Source organism: Pelophylax lessonae (assembly GCF_965119305.1).
Source record: "Pelophylax lessonae genome assembly, chromosome: 3".
Taxonomy (NCBI): domain Eukaryota; kingdom Metazoa; phylum Chordata; class Amphibia; order Anura; family Ranidae; genus Pelophylax; species Pelophylax lessonae.
In genome coordinates, this window is record NC_138770.1 from 327,521,846 (window position 1) to 327,540,782 (window position 18,937).

At 38.5% G+C, this 18,937-nt stretch overlaps 3 protein-coding genes across 3 annotated transcripts in view; 2 read left to right on the top strand and 1 right to left on the bottom strand.

The window, feature by feature from the left end:
• Window positions 1–18,937, top strand: part of MCPH1 (microcephalin 1) — a 592,087-nt gene that overhangs the window by 328,690 nt on the left and 244,460 nt on the right. The gene's annotated exons all lie outside the window — the stretch shown is intronic.
• TMEM14A (transmembrane protein 14A) overlaps window positions 1–18,937 on the top strand; it is a 1,080,999-nt gene that overhangs the window by 189,792 nt on the left and 872,270 nt on the right. The gene's annotated exons all lie outside the window — the stretch shown is intronic.
• ANGPT2 (angiopoietin 2) overlaps window positions 1–18,937 on the bottom strand; it is a 74,568-nt gene that overhangs the window by 9,789 nt on the left and 45,842 nt on the right. The window contains exon 5 of the mRNA XM_082249373.1: window positions 9,316–9,446. Within this exon, the coding sequence (XP_082105499.1) occupies window positions 9,316–9,446 (131 nt within the window). The remainder of the gene's footprint in view (window positions 1–9,315; window positions 9,447–18,937) is intronic.

Genomic DNA, 18,937 nt, shown 5'->3' on the forward strand with positions numbered 1-18,937 from the left:
GTGTATGTGTCTTAAGTTTCTCACTTGCACATGGCAAGGAGCTCCAGAGCTGGTAATTGATATGGAGAAACAAGTCCTGTTCTGGATCCAGAAGGTTTTGTAGAGCTTTGAAAGGTATAAAGCTTCTATTCATAGGTCCATGTCTTATCTGGTAGCCACATCTTGATAATAACAAATATGCAGAAAATAACTTAATTTTCCTCAGATTTTCCTTGGCTGCATACTTGTTGCAGGTCAGTGATTACAGCCAGTCAGCTGCAGATCTGGTTCATTATCCTGTGGAGTTGCCACTCATCCTTCCTGCCTGCCAGCAATATGGCTACTCCAATACTAGTAGTTGGGTTTCACTAGTGTTTTGAGCAGTAACTAGCTTCCACTAGTAATAATGGTAGTTTAATTTCAGTAATTGTCTGTTGACAGTGACCTAATTGTCTATATAATGTGGCCATTGGGATTTTTTCAATGTAAGAGCAGCGTATACAGCTAGCCTTTACAAAATATTTGCCAACCTTTCAGGCAGCTTTTTTTTTTTTTTTAAGAATTTTTACAATCATTCAGCTCCAGTTCGGAAATGTTAAACACAGATCCTAATGAGAATGCTGGTTGGTACTTTAAACAAGCTGCTATAGGCTGCATTGTGTTGCAACACAGTGGGTTGCTTTGTCCCATGCTAATGTGTTGCAATGCATTGGGTTGCATTGCCCCATTCTAATGTGTTGCAATTCAGTGGGTTGTGTTGCAATGCAGTGAGTTGCGTTGCCCCATGCTAATGTGTTGCAATGCAGTGGGTTGCGCTTCAATGCAGTGGGTTGCATTGCCCCATGCTAATGTGTTGCAATGCAGTGTGTTGCGTTACCCCATGCTAATATGTTGCAATACAGTGGGTTGGGTTGCAATGCAGTGGGTTGTGTTGCCCCATGCTAATGTGTTGCAATGCAGTGGGTTGTGTTGCCCCATGCTAATGTGTTGCAATGCAGTGGGTTGTGTTGCCCCATGCTAATGTGTTGCAATGCAGTGGGTTGTGTTGCCCCATGCTAATGTGTTCCAATGCAGTGGGTTGCATTGCCCCAAGGCTTTTTTTCCTTCTCTACAGTATACCTTGGTATTGCATTAAGCAAAGCTACCCAACAAAGCCCGATGTATCCAGCGTGAATGGGCTTAACTGAGAAATATCTGTACTACTTTGGCTTAATTCAGGTTTTCTTGGAAATAGCTACAGCTGTAATATTTTAAATGTATTTCATGTACAAATTGCTGTCCATGCCAAATCTCCTACATTCTCTGCATTCTATTTCCTTTCCCGTCTAACACAGTAGTACTGAATGTATGTGTCTTGCATATTTTTTCATGAATTATTTCATGACCTATGTTGTACACATCAAAAGTGCTCTACATCTTTAACAAGTGGTGAATTCCTTTCTTGGAATAAGCGCACACTGTAACAGTGATTTTTCCTGACTTATGCCCTGCAGTTTATGAGCTTTGCCTGTTAAGAGGAAGCCATCTAGCTAGTTAGGAAAAAACAAGAGTAAAACCTGGACAAAAAATAAGGTATTTGTTTGGTAGCATGTCACGGATGCAATCCGAGCAGCATAAACAATGGAAAATGAAAACAGGATCTCCGTTTCCAAGTTTTCTATATGAGCATGTTATGTTCCAGCACACAATACCATAGGATCTTGATAAAAATATGTTTGACTTAAGTTAAAAACAGTTTTGTTTACACATTTGTCAAGATTAAGTACCTAGAATTTATTTTTGCAAGCAACTTTTGTAATTGGAATGCTAGGTTAACCTATAGCTATAATGAATCCTAACCATCAAACAGCCACAGTAGTGTTTCATAAAAAATAGCTGAATAAGTGAATACTTGATATTGATAGATCCCTAATCTGGTCTGAACATAAAGAAAAAATCATTAGTGAGGTACAGCTGTAGTGAGCCCTATGTAGGTTCTCTTGTTACCGAACCTACATTTCATTCTGAGACTGGGAGAGTGCTAATCGGAGGCTGATCCAGATAAATCCCCAGCAAATCTGTCCTATCAACACAGTTTGCTGCTGCCTTGTGATATTACTTAGAATGATAGGCTATCGAATTGTGGCATATTGGATAGATGCCGAACTGCACTTTAGCTGATAATCTGGCTAGCTTTTAAGCAGCACAATCAATTCTTTGGGCAGAATAGATGTGACATAAATAGGGTTAGGTGGCCTTTCTGTTCTGTTGTGTCTACCACTTGATAATTGTAAAATTTGGTTCCATATTCACATCCTATGTGCTTTGTTTCAGGCGTACAAAGAAATGCTCAATATGACCATAATCTTATGTAGGGTTAACTAAATAATGGCATACAAAAGGTCAATTCACCTACAATTCATTATGAACATTATTGAACTGCTGGCTTCCTAAGTGGCTTCTTGGGACAATGAAACCTTTCTACTTCCCAATATCCTGACTTAAATCCCTTGTGCCATGACAGAAATAGTGTAGCTTTATACTAATTAGTGCTGTCACCCTTTATGTAAAGGATACTTTTTTTAGTTCTTAGGAGATTTACAGCAAACCATTCCCTGGCATTTTGGTTGCATTCTTTAAAGCTGTGATTTTTTTGGGGAGGCGGGGGGGGGTGTCTATAAACAGAGACACTGTACCCTTTAAAATTCTGCACAATCTCGAGGCACCCCATTCTAAAAAATGAATAGTTTTACATAAATTAGCAACATCCACACAGGGAGGACACACAACGTTGGAGGTGATTTATTCTTCCAAAGCAAATACACCTTTGACTAGAATTCCAGCTTTTCTCTTCCTCCTCCGTTTCTCCCCCTCACTCAGCTAATGGGACCCCAGTGCTGACAGGGGAGGGTGCAAACAAGGATGCTGTGCAGGTGCCTAACATCCTCCTCATCAACCGATGATGTAATTGGTTGTTAGTATGCTGGCGGCTAGAAGGTTGTAATTGGTGCTCAACGAAAACCTGTGGCTTTGTGTAACTAAAAGGCAGGCTTGATCCACCCACTGGCTTGTACACAATCCATAGGCATTTTGGCCCAAAGAAACCTGAAGGACCCCAGGGTGTGGCAGAAATGCTGGCAAGACAAACATTCTGCAAGTCCTTGTACAAGTAGATCACTTCCTGGTAGCCCACGTGATGAGGGCTGTACAGGAGGCACAGCATGCACACTGACATCAGGCGCTGTTCTTTTAGTTGTGTTTTACCTGGTTCACAACACAACGAGGTCCTGGTGGCCTGTGTGTTGGGCACCAGGGGTCTATGGCTTCCTTTAAAATGAGAATATACTAATTTTCTCAGAATTTTTATTCTAGTATTTTGTCTGTTCTCTTAATTCAAAATCCAACCACTATCATTTTCCTTTATTCCCTGCTGAATTACTTTACTTGGTAAATATATACTCTAGCTTAATATTCAGAAAAGGTTATATGTTTAAGAAAACTTGTATGCAATAATGAAACTACAGAAAATGTTGATTTAAGAATAATTCAGTGATTCTCATTCAAGCCAGTTATCATGCCATGTGACATTCCCCTGTCAGACAGTGGTTAAATACTACCATACAATGTGTGTATAGTTAATGCCTTGAAAGTTAACATTCCTTTCTTTATGTCTTTCCTTTTGTAGCAGGAAGTGCTAGAAGACAGTCTGTTTAATTATACAGTATTTTCTGTTTGTTTTAATTAGAATTTAGGGAGTTTTATTAGGTCAATGTTAAATTATCCAAGCATGGTGCATCTAGAACCTATTTAATGAAGACCAATATCTCTGTCTTCCTCTCTTATACAGATATTTGTGTATGTATGTGTGTGTGTATATATGTGTGTGTATATGTGTGTGTATGTATATATAATTATTTTTTTGAACCACACAAAATAATATATAGGGGCACTTTTTTTTTTTCCTTTGTTCACATTTTCTCTCTAAGAAAATCGACTTCATATATATATATATATATATATATATATATATATATATATATATGTATGTATGTGTGTGTGTGTGTGTGTGTTTAGTTTCAAATTTTTAAGTGGTTTTAGTATGTGGAGGAAAATAAAACATACGTTGACTCCTATTGATTTTCTCTAATAACCTTAATGAATGACAGATGTTCCTTTAATGATTATTAGTACAAATGAAAGTTCAGATTCTACATGAAGCATACCGTTAGAAACCATTAAAAATTCCATCACTGTTTAGTGTTGGCAGGACTAAATATGAAATTATGGATTTGATGACAGGTCATACAAAAATAAACAACTGCTCTATATCATGTCTTAAGTGCTAGCTATTCTGGACATTTTATTGCGGTACTAAACAAAAAAAATCATAAGCTTTTGCAGCACTCCTTAAAACTTGTGTACCAGGGCACTTTTTACATTTTTTTTTGCACACATGTTAAAATCAGCATTTTTTGATAGAAAAGACTTTACCCCAAACAGTTCTATATTTTCCAAAAGCTGAGGCCATGTTGAATTAAATTGTGATAGTTGCAATTGTTAATGTCAAATGCAACTGTATCAAAATTTTAATGAATTTTAGTGCACACAAACACAATAATACCCATTTTTTGTAAAATATAAAAAAGCACTTCCATGAAATAGAGGGAAAACTACGCTACCCAAACTTGTCCATTGGTGACAATTTAAAAGCCTTTACAGTGTATCACTTTAGAGTTAACATGAATCGTGGCCCTAGAATAATTGCTCCTACTCTGTTCATAGCGATACCTTGCATGTGTGGCACAACTACTTTTTTTTTTTTTTATATTTATCTCTTTATTTTGTTTTCAAGGAAAATCAATACATATACATTATATTACATAGTACAAGGTTGGTTATCTAACAATCATCATATACTTTAAGCTTTTCTCAGGAGACTATTCTACTCCTCTATAAGTTTCAGTCTAGACATTTACTATCACTTAACCAATATTATCTCAAGGGCAAGGCAATATCAATTTAGTAAGTCTCCTTTTTGCTCCTATTCATTTTATCCTTAACTTCCTTCTTTATATTCTTGTCTCAATTACTACTTAGGTCCTAAATTCATCTATCATCCCCTTATCTTCTTCACCATATCTTCCCTTTTCCTCTAAATCCCCTCCCCTCCCACCCCTCTTATTCTTGACACTCCACATTCAATCCCATTCTTCTCCTACAACATACTCCTACTGTCATTCCACCAACAACACAAAAAGCAAAAAAAAAAAAAGGGGGAGGGGGGGAAAAGGGTGGGGACTCCCCCCTTTCCCTTTACCCCCTCTCCTCCAAGTCTAGCATATCATTTCCTCATTCTGAGGTGGAGACCCCAACATTTGCCTCCCCTCCTCTGAGCTCATAAACAGGTTCCAATTTCTCCATACCATTTTATATTGATCCTGTTTATATTGTGCCGAAAGCACTAGATCTTCCATTTTATTGATATATTCTAGCTTTCTAACCCAATCAAATACCGACGGAGCTTGTCTTTTTCTCCAAAGTGATGGTATACACGCTCTTGCAGCATTCATCATGTGAGGCAGAACTGTTTTTTCGTATTTCCCTACTAGCCCTTCCGATATATGCAATAGACAAAAAGCCGCGTCTTCCATGGCACAACTACTTTTTACATACACATGCGTGCCCTATGCGTATGTGCTTTTGGGTGTGTGACGATGGGTTGCTTTTATTTTTTTAACTTTTTTTTTTTTCATTATCTTTATTGCTGTCACAACGGGGCTAACAAGCCCCATATGTGATAGCATGGACATGTGAGTTTTTTTTTTTTGGAGACAATAGAGGTCACCTGCACCCTCCCACACAGCCGAGCAATGACCACTCTGTACCTGGAAGGAACGAACTGCTCATTGCCTGTGGATTTATTCATCACGGACGAGATTGGAAAATGGATGTTCTCCAAGCTCCTCCTGCCCACCATCCTGAAAGCATTTACCTTGGTCTTGGGGGGGGGGGGGGGGGTTCTGTAACATTCATGGAAACGTAAAAGTAATCAGGTGGCTCTACAGCTGCCCAGATCACTTTTACATGAAAACCTGCTGAAAAAACATCACTTCCAAACACGCCTAGGGTTCATTTTCTTATTTTTAGCAGAATTCAATAAGATTTTAAAAAATACAATCAAACTGGTAATAAAAAAAATATTCTTATCCTTGTGTGTTAGATTTGTAAATTAAGCCTTATATACTGTAAATAGATTCTTATTGATTTTTTATATGTATTATAACATTAGAATGATTTAAATCAAAGTTTAGTTAACATTACAAACTGATTTAGCTAAAGAATGCTACATAAATAAGCTGTCCAAAAAAAAAAAGACAGCCAAGATCTTAAAATGACTTGCAGATGCCCATCAATGTAATCTTCCCCAAGAGAGAAATCGTTAGAAAATGGAAGATATCTGTAAGGCTTTTAAAATAACTTTGTTTAATCACCAATAAGAAAGAGTTCTTTGATTCTTGTCCTGAGTACAAATGTAACTAAGAAAGAAGTTACTATACTTCAGGCTCCTGTATGTCTGAAAGGGGTGGTAGGATTTTGTACAGTTCGATCTTCAAAATAAACAAACCAACAAAGTAAGTCTTTAAAAAATAGTGTCAAGTATGTCCACCACAAAAACGTTTGCCTTTGTAACAATCCAAGCCAAATAAAAGTCTGCGAGCTGAATTTTTTTTTACAGGTAATGCTAAGGAGAATCTGTCATATTCAATGTCTACACTGAAGATGCCCGAAACCAATCCTAATACCTTGGTTTTAAGAGCCATTTTGACAGGGGAAAGCATTAGCACTTTCTGATTAGTATTATACAAAGCAAAGTGGGCGCTCTTATTTCAAACAAAAATGTATCAATAATATATAAGTATTAGTGCACCTTTTCAATTATGCATTCATTTACAAATAAAATGGGAAAAAAAAACAGTCCATAGTAAATAATTTGTGACTAGTGATCTCAAAAAATTCCAAACATTTATGTCCAATTACTGTGCTCTTTTACAAATATTTGTGCTCCAATCTCCAATATATAGTGCAACACCCAATGTGCAAAACAAATATGTGCTCCCTGGAAACCTTCAGCCATCAGAGTGACCATCAGGCATATACTAGCCAAATCCACCTCTCAGAGAATCAAGGCAATATCCTCCAGTAGCTTTTTCTCTTCTCTCTCCCACTCTATGCACTGCAACATAAAGCTCCAAAATGGACCACAGGAAGGGAGTGTATAGTGTAGTACGTTTCATTAAAACCAGAATACATCAATTTAAAACATATGCACTCACGTGCTAATGAAGAAAAATGGGCATAATATACGTGGAGCTTTCTAGCTGGTGTATCATGCACTGTCGCTCACTTCCCAGGGCTGGCGTGCAATCCAACAGTCGGAATTGTTGAAGGGGTGGTTCCGGTATTGATGCGTCATGCTTGCGTTTCAATGCATTTTGCGCATGCTTACGTCATTAGGAAGTCAACTGTCTGACTGGGTTTTTCATTTTATTTGTATATTTATGCATAATTGAAAAGGCACACTATTAGTTATTTAATATTAATACATTTTTGTTTAAAATAAGAGAGTAGTGCTTACTTTGCTTTGCATAGTACTAATGTGTAGTAATTCAGTACTATTAAAGGGGCAGAAGCCTTATTTTATACAGAATTTATTCATAGAATGAGGAGTTTGCACCCTTCATAATTGATCACTTTCTAATTCATGCTGATTCTTTTCTGATTTCATTTAATCTGTGATGCTTCCTATGGTGGTGACGTTCCAAAAGAACTGTGTGGGAGTGGGACGAATGCAGAAAACTCCAAAACTATCTAGAGGTTTTGAAGTTTTGCCTGCAAGAATGTCTAGAAATTTAGCTGAAATAGAAGTGGCAATAGAGAATGCTGCAGGCACCTCTGTGTGACTGTAGTTTATCCCTGAAGCAGTTTGACACATTTTCTTTAAAGCTGTATTAAACTCAAAAACTAAAATGTTATATATTGCAGCTGATCAGCATACACATGTGGTGACTGCATTAGTATTCCTCTTTTCCTTAATTTTCACTTGTTTAGGCAGTAAGTCTTAGTTTTTAACTTCTTTTACCAGACCAAGCTGTCCACCATTAGTGGGAGTAAAGGTGACCATTGGTGGATGAAAATTTGGCTGGCTTAGCATTGCTTAGCCAAATTTTAATCCATGTGTAACCACTGCAGTTGAACAAAGTCAAACTACAGATTTACTTCTGTTCAACTTCCCTGCCTCCATAAAAGATGGACGATCAGTGCTGATCTGTGTATTATGACAGTGATGGGGTCCCCCTGCTGTCAGAATACAATTGCACAGCGGGAGGGATTTCCCCATCCACCTCTAAAGTGTGGCTGGGGGAATTGTTTTTTTTTTTTATTTTCATTCAGCCCTCTGGCTGCCAGTTTAAGCTTTGATTGTTTGTTTTATCTATGAGGTTCAATAGTTTTTGACCAAACATTTCACAAGAAAATTCTGAACATTCTCCACTAAACACATAGCTCCAACATGTATTTTTCTGATGCTTCTCTGATTTTCTGTGATTTTCAAATAAAGTAGGCTACTTATTAACCAGTATTGCTTAACCAATTGACTTGAGGAATTCTGAAATAGTTCCAAACCATCTAATTAATATCCAAACCATAGGATGCAGTTAGATTGCTGCATAATTGCAAGTTTTCACTGTGTCCTAATTTCCCGCTAGTGACAGTTTAAGTGTATTCCACGGATTAATTTTATTGCGAAATCGGGAAAGCAGGGGTGTATATTTAGAGGACAGTAATCCGCTAGTCGGGGCGATATTTGCACACCTAAGTATTTAAATGAGGGCACCACCGGTATTGGGACTGTGTCATAATTTAAGTTTAAATCAGTTATGCTTTGATAGACTTTAGAAAAAAATTTGATGTCTGCCAATGAAAGTATGATGATAATGATCAGTGTACTACCAAGACCTATCGTAATTTAACTTCTGACTTGAGTCAATGCAATTTTTTTTGTGCAGTGAGAAAATGGTTTCCCTTTCTATCAAGAAAACCGGTTTTCTTGGGTGCACGGATTTTTAAAAAGCTCTACAACAAATTACAGCATTTTGTTATAGCAATCTTGTTTGCAAACACAACACAACTAGATAGTAGTATATGGATATCCTTATATTATAATTTGGCTTTTTTTTTTGGTCTGTCCTTCAGTTGACCATTGCATTGTTAGCCTTTTTTCTTGAATATCTGACACCTTTAAAATGCAAGTTTTTTTTTTTCTGTGGAATGATGTTCTCTCACCATATGTATGCTTACCTTGACTTGTTCTGTTGTATTTTGTATCGTCAATGTATAAATGCCATTTGATGTCATTCCTGATTTAAACGCTTCCGCACAGTCTTTAAAAGCTAACTGTTCTTCCTTAGCAACAAATGATGATCTTGGTGCTTTAAGAAAAACAACAAAAACATTAAAGAAAGATTTAGAAAAACATCCAACATTACTGCAAGAGTTTATTTTATTTTGAAAATGTTACTAGGGATTAACTGTGAGAGTCAGTACTCTAGCTGCCTGATGTGGCAGGTTGGTAGTCCTCATTGGGTGTGTAACATTTGCCTTCAAAACTATGCAAAGTGAAAAGCGCCACTATTTTTTTATGGCAAACACCCTTAAAAGTGTTTTTTTTTTTTTCTTTTTTTTTAAAAGATTCAGTTGTTCAATCACTTAAAATAATCAGTCAAAGAGTTTCTTAGTTTTATAACTAATGCTTTTATTTTTTCATGTGTGCTAACCATAAAACATTTGAAAACATTTAGAAGAAAAAAAAAAAATCTCCTGCTTTGTTTGGGGAATATATCCTTATCTTCAGTTTATTTTTGAGCATGCCCATTTCGACGAATTGCATGCATTTGTTTTTTATTAAATTAAAAACAAAAGAAAGAACATTCTAGGAATCATGTTGTAAAGCACTGCGCAAATTGTTGGCTCTATAAAAAAAAAAAACTGTATAATAATGTTTAATGCAGAACTTGTCAATCTATGTACAAGGTCACATTAATTGATAATGTATTTGTCTCATCTGGGAGTGAGCCCTTGTTATAGGAGAAGATTACTTTAAGCTAACCAAAGTCTCCCTCCCCATCAAAAATATTTAGCCAAGCATGGACGTAATATAAGAGCAGCAATGATATCCTGGATTATTTGTTTCCCTGCAGCCCTACCTGGATATGGACTACCCTTTATACTGTATATCAGAGAGACAGAAAATATGCAGTACCACACAGCCCAGCAGCTCCTAGGGAGTGAAACATCACCCATTGTAGGACTTAGCATTTAGAAGCGGATGAAGGGCGAAGACACTAATTGCATCTTCATTTTTTTAAAATTGTTCCCATACCTAAAGCTGTTAAAGCAGCACAGAAACACTGCAGAGAAGACAGTTACATATAGCAATTTATAAATATGCTAAATGTGATTGTGTGTATGTTGTATCTAGAAGATATTTTCACCTTTAAAATCTGAAGGCAAAAAGCCATTTAGCAATTTTTGTTTATGCAGTCAAACTACCTAATATTTCTATATATGTAAAAAGAATTCAACTTTTTCATTTTACTTGGAATAAATTAATTTCCTTATGAGTTAGACTCATTTTTTTTCTAGTGCAAGAAAAAAAAGGAAGATGCTGATGGCAACACACGCATTAATGCTTTTGTATTCATATAATGCTTACATACAGTTTACAGAATAATCTAATCACATCAGTCCTTTCTACTGAAGGAGCTTACACTGCAATATCCCTACCACAATGGCAGATGCCATTCAACCAATATGTTTTGTAGGAGGAAACCCAGGAGAAACATTTATATTTCTTGTGGATCACATCCTGTGAAATTTGAACCCAAAACCTATTACTGCAAAGTTCTTTACTAACATTTTCTGTGTATTTAAGTGCATTGTTTTATCTTCTAATACACTGTGGGCTGTCTGAGTAACTGGACTTCACTTGGAATCATTCACTGGACTACTTGGAATCATTTGGGTGGTGTTAAATATTGTCAGTTTTGTCTGTGCATCTTAATAAGCATTATTGGTACATAATAGATTAGCACTGATGAGTTTTATTGGTCCTGTAACTATACAGTTACACTGAGTGAGTTGTCGGAAATTCTGCACTCATGGTATGAAACACAGATGGCCATGACAAAGGTGGAATTTTTTTCCTTTCCCTCTGGTAGCTGTAGAGCAGTCTGCATCTGATAAAGTGAATTAAAAAGGAGGAGGAAAGCTGTGATGTTTATGAAAAAATTGAACCTATTTTTTGTGATTCCAATGAAAGATCTATGAAATGTGGGGGAAATCAATCACACACTCCAAAAATGCTTAGGTGGCGCATGTGAAATTCACTAATGTTTTTGGCATCAGAGGCATTGAGAAATCTGATGAATTCTATTATTTTTCTGCTTTAAATAAATATCAGTATCTAACAGGGCACCATGTCAATTTCTAAATTTAATACCCATCTGTCTCTGGAAAGTATTATGTGCTTAAGTTTATGATCCAAAGTTTAAGAACACTTGAAATAACAGTTTTGTTATTGTGCTAAGCTAATCTCACTTGGTATTTTTCCAGAAAAATAGAACTGCTCGATCCAAAACCTTATTTTCACCAGACAATTTAATTTTTCTGTGGCGCGTTCCTTTAAAGCCTTTGCTTACAGAGGATAACATAGAAAATACCGTATGTTAATTTGGAGGGTACAGATAAGGATGAACTTTTTTCTTTAAAAAAAAAAAAAAAAAAAACTTAAGGTACAATAATTATTTTACCTTTTTGTTGCATGATTGACATGTAGTGATTAAAATGTAGGTTGATGAAACATAAGTTAAAAACTGATAAAATGCAGAAATAAAAACTACTCTAGCTGCATGAATTTTCTTTGTCCAACTATCCTTAAATAAAAATTACTAAGTTTAGGGGACCATTCATTTTATTGCCAGATAATTTCTAAACTGTATATAAATCCATCTCCAAAATTCATGTATCTGGATTTTTTTTTCATGCTTGTTAAAATGAAAATGAGTGGAGATATTGTCCAGGGAAGCCTTACAGATAATCAAAACAGATTTGATGTTTCATATTGACTTTGATCTTTTATAAATAGGTCCCATAGAGTCATTAAATACATTACTCGTATGATAGCTCTGTCATAAAATATTACGTATAATAGCTGTGTTGCTATTGTAGGCGTTCAGCCATTTATCACACTATACAGTACTGTGTAAATGCACACTCCTGATAAGACCAAGGCGGTGGTAGACATGGAGAACAAATTAATGTTTTAGCTTGGCGAATGCTACATTTAGATATATGTAGCTTTTTAAATGTACAGACACTGGTTTACTAAGAAAGCTGCTTAAAAAAAAAAGACGCTTTAAAGCTAAAAGAAATAACATGAAAAGATGTTTCTCACAATACAGGAAGCCTAAAACTTACAATATATGTTCTCACTGCAGTTGGTGCATGCTAGCAGAATAGAGCTTGGGATGACAGCTCAGAGGACAGCACTTAAACCACTTAAGCCCCGGAAGATTTTACCCCCTTCCTGACCAGGGCCTATTTTGCGATTCGGCACTGTGTGACTTTAACGGACAATTGCGCGGTCGTGCGACGCTGTACCCAAATTAAATTGACGTCCTTTTTTTCCCACAAACAGAGCTTTCTTTTGGTGGTATTTGATCACCTATGCGATTTTTTTGATCATGCGCTATAAACAAAAAAAGAGCAACAATTTTGCAAAAATAACAATATTTTTCACATTTTTTTATATGAAATTCCCCCCCCCCCCAAAAAAATGTAAAAATTAAAATTTTTTAACATTTTAGGCGAATTTGTTTTCTGCTACATATGTTTGGTAAAAAATAATCGCAAAAAGCGTATTTTGATTGGCTTGCGCAAAAGTTATTGCGTTTACTAACTAAGGGAAAGATTTTTGTCATTTTTGCTGTTTTTTTTTAACGAGTAATGGCAGCGATCTGCGATTTTTTTTTTTGCGGTACTGCGACATTGCGGCGGACAGATTGGACCCTTGACTGACATTTTCCACACTTTTGGGGGTACCAGTGACATTACTACAGTAATCAGTGCTATACATATGCACTGTTACTGTAAAAATGACACTGGGAGGGAAGGGGTTAACTTTATTAGAGAGGGAGGGGTTAAGTGTGTCCCTAGGGGCGTGTTTCTTACTGTGATTGGATGTGGCTTTGTGTGTAACGGCACAGATCAACGGTCCTACATAGCAGGACCAAGTGATCAGTGCTTTTACACAGGGGAGAGTGACAGGCGGCTTTGTTTACATTAGCCGCCTGCCTTTCTCCCTCTCCACCCACATCGGGTCCGCCGGTCACACGCGCCGGCTTCTTCGGGTACGAGCAGGGGCGGGAGCGCTCCGGCGGCGTGCGCTCGCCCCCTATTCCCTCCCAGGCTAGTGACGTACCGCTACTAGTGACTTTACCTGGGAGGGGCTGACCGCCGCCGTATATAGTCGGTCGGCAAGTGGTTAAAAGATAATTTCAAGCCACTATTTATAAAGCATCTGGGTGAAATCTACTGGCAGGAGCCTAAAATCGTGCATGGAATTTAAAATGATGATCCCCAGAAATAGAGACACAAAAATTCTAACCAATTTTAGTAGCAGCGTTTATAATATTTCTAGAATATTTTTAGGTACAAATGGTAAGCAGACACTGTAAAACACATTGGTTTGGTCATGACTGACCAAAGTAAGCATATTCAGGAGATGATCAGATCTTTAAAGCGGAGTTCCGGGCACAGAAATGATTTTTTGCTGAACATACCCCCGGGACAGTCAGGGCTAGCACATTCCACAATGGCTAGCCTCTGATCTGTCCCAGTTCGCACTTACCTTTTAGAAGAAATACTTACTTAGAAAATTTCTTTCACAGCGTTTCCATCTCTGTTGTGGGCAGCTGAAGCCGGTGCGGTCCTCTTCTCTGTCTTCTTCCGCGTCTTCGTGTCCCAGAATGCACTGCACCGGCCCCTCTCGTCACTTCCGGTGCGGCGCCGCATTCCTAAACAGCTTCTGGGCATGCCCAGAAGCTGTTTAGCAGGGGCTTCGCCCGGAAATGGCGTCGCTGTTTAGCAGGGGCGTCGCCCGGAAATGACGAGCGGGGCCGGTGCCGTCGCATTGATTCCTGGGAGCTATGACGTTTAGCTCCCAGGAATCATCGCGAGGCAGGAAGTGACGGGGTGAGCCGCGGCTCCGAGGGAGGAAGCAGTCAGAGGTGAGTATTTACGATCTTCAATAAAAAGGTGAGTAAACAAAAAAAATAAAAATAACTATCCAATTCCTTTTCAGGTGAGCTCTACCTAGCGGAGGGGCACAAAAAAAAAAAATCGTTTTTGTGCCCGGAACTCCACTTTAAGCTGCTTAAGATAATTTAATGTTTTGGAGTAATAATAATTTAATGTTTAGGACTCCCTAATACATAACGATTGATGTAGTCACCCTATCCCCTGATATAATTGCCCTTTGGTGAACATACGGACGTTTCTGCATGTATATTTGTGAGTTTTATGAGCAGCCATTGTGTGGCAATTTGGACTATTAATCTAAAGTAATATATAGACCAAAGGAAGGCCGAAACAAAGTTATGTTACATGTTTTAAGGGAATGTACAGTCTTTTTAAAAATGTTTGGATATACAGGTAAATATTCATCTAATCATTTATACACCAAAGGAAGGTCGAACATAAGGTTACATTACATGTTTTGGAATGTACCATCTTTTTAATAATTTTTCGGATTTAAAGGTAAATTGGAAAAGCTAGATGTAAATTTTATCAATGTGTGCAAATGTTTATTTTAATTTTGCCTATATGCATAGTTTGCCCTATTTATAAGATATATTTACATCTTGGCAGCTAGCTGTGTTAGTTCATTACATATACTGGCTCTTCTTTCTACAGTACTGCACAAGGTCTGTGCTTTGACTACTACTTCTCACAATGTAAATCGAAGTGGGCTGTCTGTTTAAAAAAAACAATGCCTTAATAAAAAATAAAAATGTGATAAAAGATGACTTTTAAGGTAAATACTGCAAAAACAGCCCAAAATATGTGCAGACTGGAATTACAGTATGGTTTTCCACTGTGTTAGGAAAGAAGTAGAATTTAAACAGTCAACATATTAGGCCTCATGCACACTGAACATTTTTACAGCTGCTATTTTTGGCATCAGACGTTTTTTTCTGCAGCCAATCCACTCCCCAGCATGTTATCCTATGTGTCCTTGCACACATAGGCTGTTAGCAGCAGTTTTTGCCAGGGGCGTTTTCTGGTGGAAAAAAAACCCCAGAACTAGTGGGTTTTAAGAGGGGTTTTACAGCTGAAAAAATGCTCTAACTCTGATAAAAGCTGAAAAAGTATGTTTATCAACGTATTTGAGCCAGAAGCTTTTAAGGAAGTATATATAGGGGGTGTGATTCTCGCGCTGTCCTCTGGGTGAAATAAATATATGCAACCTTGATGCTGCTGATACTCTTACTGTAAACTACACAGTGTCAGGTATGGATTAAAGGGGGGGGGGGGGGGGGGAGTACCACGCTTCAAGATAGTGTGTATTATACTCGTGACCCAGTGTGTTAAATACATAAATAAATATAAATAGTTAATATTAATTTATTATGTGTCAAATATATATGTCATATATTTATATCTTCATGTAAAACTTTTCTATAGCTTATAAAATATAAATGTGAGTGGATACATTTTTGTTTACTTTGTTACAATAAAGTGTTTGGCAATACTACACTATATCGGCCCCCTTATTCCGAGATCCGGGACACTACCAGTGAATATATAAGTGGATCCCTGTAAGGAGGATTACAAAGGAGGATTATACCACTACCCCCAGTATCCAGTAAAGTGATCCGGAGGAGGAGAGGAGAAAGGAGAGTATCCCCCTAGGAGATCTTTAAGGCGTATCATCTGGGACATGGAGGTGAGCATGTAGCACACCCAAAGGTGACCCACACCGAAGAGCACTCGTATGCACATTATATAAGTGGAAGAAATCACTATAATACACAGAGGTGGAGGACTCACGAATTTATTTATTTATTTTGGGACACTTGAGCACTTTTTCTATTTAAACTGCAAATTGATATGAATTTGGGAATTCTTTATAACTATTGCAATACAGAGATCATTTCAGAGTAATAGAGACCAGCAATTGCACCCTAAGCACTTTATTAAACACGTTATATTTTATTTATTTATATATAAGAGCATTTTAAGCACCTTTGGCAATTTTTGCACGTATTTATATATTGAATTTAGAAATATTTGTTATATAATTTATAAGCTATAGAAAAGTTTTACATGAAGATATAAATATATGACTTATAAGGTTTACACACAGAGATTATAAACACATAAAAGGTCATACAAGGAATATCTATTACTATCTATTACTATATTTATTGACATATTATAAATTAATATTAACTATATATATTTCTCTATCGCTCATTGACAGACGTAGTCTTCTTGATTCTCAAGAGCTGGGTTATGTTGTCTCCGCAGGAGTAGGACTAGGCAGAATGACAAAACGTTCTGGCTCCACCCTAGGGGCAGTCCCTGAGGGTATATCCTCCCTCTCTCTGCTACAGGGAATCAGTTTTTTTCTGTCTAGTCAGGAGTAAGGACCTAAGTTCCTTGCTGGGATCTTTTGGTCCTGGCAAGACTTTTTTTCTTTAAGAAAAAGACATTGTTTAGGTAGTTTTCTCCAGTGTTTTTTTCCTGTGAGATCTTCAAGCAAAAATGCCGGACTGGGCGACACTTGTGGTCACCCCAGCCGGCCTACGAGCGCGTGCAGACCATGGCATTGCGCTTGGTCGGCCGCGACATATTCAAGTAAGTATGCGGGGCCGGGCGACGGGCTGGATGTTGAAATCCAGTGGTCACCCCGGTTTCTGCCTAAAAGCGCGTGCAGACCAGTGCGCTGAGTCGGCCGCGACGGAGTCCCAGTAAAGGGACTGACTTTGCGAGTTAAAAGTCTCGCTTGGACGCCAGGTACCAGAGAGTCGAGGCGTCCACAAACCCCCACCTCGGTGGAGAGGGTATTGTTAAGAGAGGGTGCCTGTCGGTTCGGTATGGTGAGTAAACGTTCCCTTTTTTCCTCATTATGAGGCAGTATGTATTATGGGCCCCTCCATATATGGTCAGTATATATCTGATACTTACAAGTCCCCCTTGTAATACAGCATGTGTTTGTGGGAAGTGGACTTGGTTCAAGAGCTAACACTCTACCCAGCAGACTGTAACATTACAGCAGACATAGGAGGTATAATCCTACCTTATGTGCAGTGTATCTCTGTAGATCCATATGTCACCTCTTAGCAGAGTGCAGGTGGATGTGCTGGGAAGACGATATCGGCGGTCCGCCGCCATTTTGCCGTAGACCGAATGCCTGTATGTCCTCAGGTCACGCCGGCCGCCATGTTTTTGGAGTCTTATGTCTCTTCTATGGGGGTGGCCATGTTTTGTGAGCCCAGCTACCTCGTGGAGGGCTGGGAACGCCGGAAGGCGTACACAGGGGGCGGAGCCACGCCTTCTGCCCGGGAAAAAGCAAACAGCTCCTTCCAGTCTGTGTAAGACAGACGCTGGCTGCAGTTTGTTGGAAACTGCACTGCATCGGTTGGTGAGCCTTGGGGGTCCCTCTCTCTCTCTCTGGGATCGAGAAGCAGGTACTCTGAGGGGCGCTATTGCGCTAGGGGGAGACACACAAAAAAAAAAAAAAAAAGTTTTTTTGTTTTGCTGGCAAAGGTGTCCTGTATTAACATGGACCCTGCCACTCATGTATCTCCTCCGGATCCCCTCGAGGGGTCTGCGGGATCCTCCAGCACCCCATTGACAATTGAATCTTTGACAGCTATTATGGAAACTTTTGTGTCCCGGGTGGAAGTGGCTTGTCAGGGACAGGGCGCAAGAAAGCGACCCCCGCCTAACCCCTTATTATCTGAAACTTCGGATTCAGACTCTGAGCCTATTTCTGCAGTTGCAGGTACTTCATCTGGTATTGGTGTCTCGGGTCCTGTCTCTTCAGACAGTGAGGAGGATGTTTCGGCATCCGCCATAGCCCGAGAGGAAGCGTTGGTAAACGCACTCATTGTATCTGTTCAAGAGACTTTAAGGTTACAGGGTATTCCATCAGAAATAGCTGAAACTGAGATCCCTTTTGGGACTAAAAAGCGCATCAAAATGGCGAAGGTTTTTCCATTGCCCAAATGTTTTGGCAATCCAATCGAAGAAGAATGGCGTCTGCCAAAACGCACTTTTAATATTTCTAAACGCATTGACAGGCGTTATCCGTTTGAGGAAACCCTTATTAAGAAATGGACAGAACCACCTGTGGTGGATTCACCTATTGCTAGATTGAATAAAGCCACGGTTATTCCTTTAGAAGACGCTCCGTCTTTTAAAGATCCAGTGGATCGCAAGATAGAAGCTATGTCTCGCACCATGTTTTCCTTGATTGGATCAGCTTTCAGACCAATAATTGCTATTGGTCTGGTTTCGCAGGCTGTAACTGAATGGACCAAGTGGTTACGCCGGGACTTAGAAGAAGTCCCTCAGGCGGTATCAGATTTGTTGGAACAAATGATACAGGGGTTACAGTTTGTATGTGATGCGGCGTTAGACGCCACTCCATTAATGGCGCGAGCATCAGTCTCAGCAGTGGTTCTCAGGCGTACACTGTGGCTAAAAGGTTGGTTAGCCGACCAAGGTTCCAAAAAAGCATTGGCTAATATCCCCTTTTCAGGAGAGCGTCTATTTGGAGCCAACTTAGATGAGATCATTAAGGATCTCACCGGTGGAAAAAGCACCTTTTTACCGCAAAATTTTAAAGGTAGAG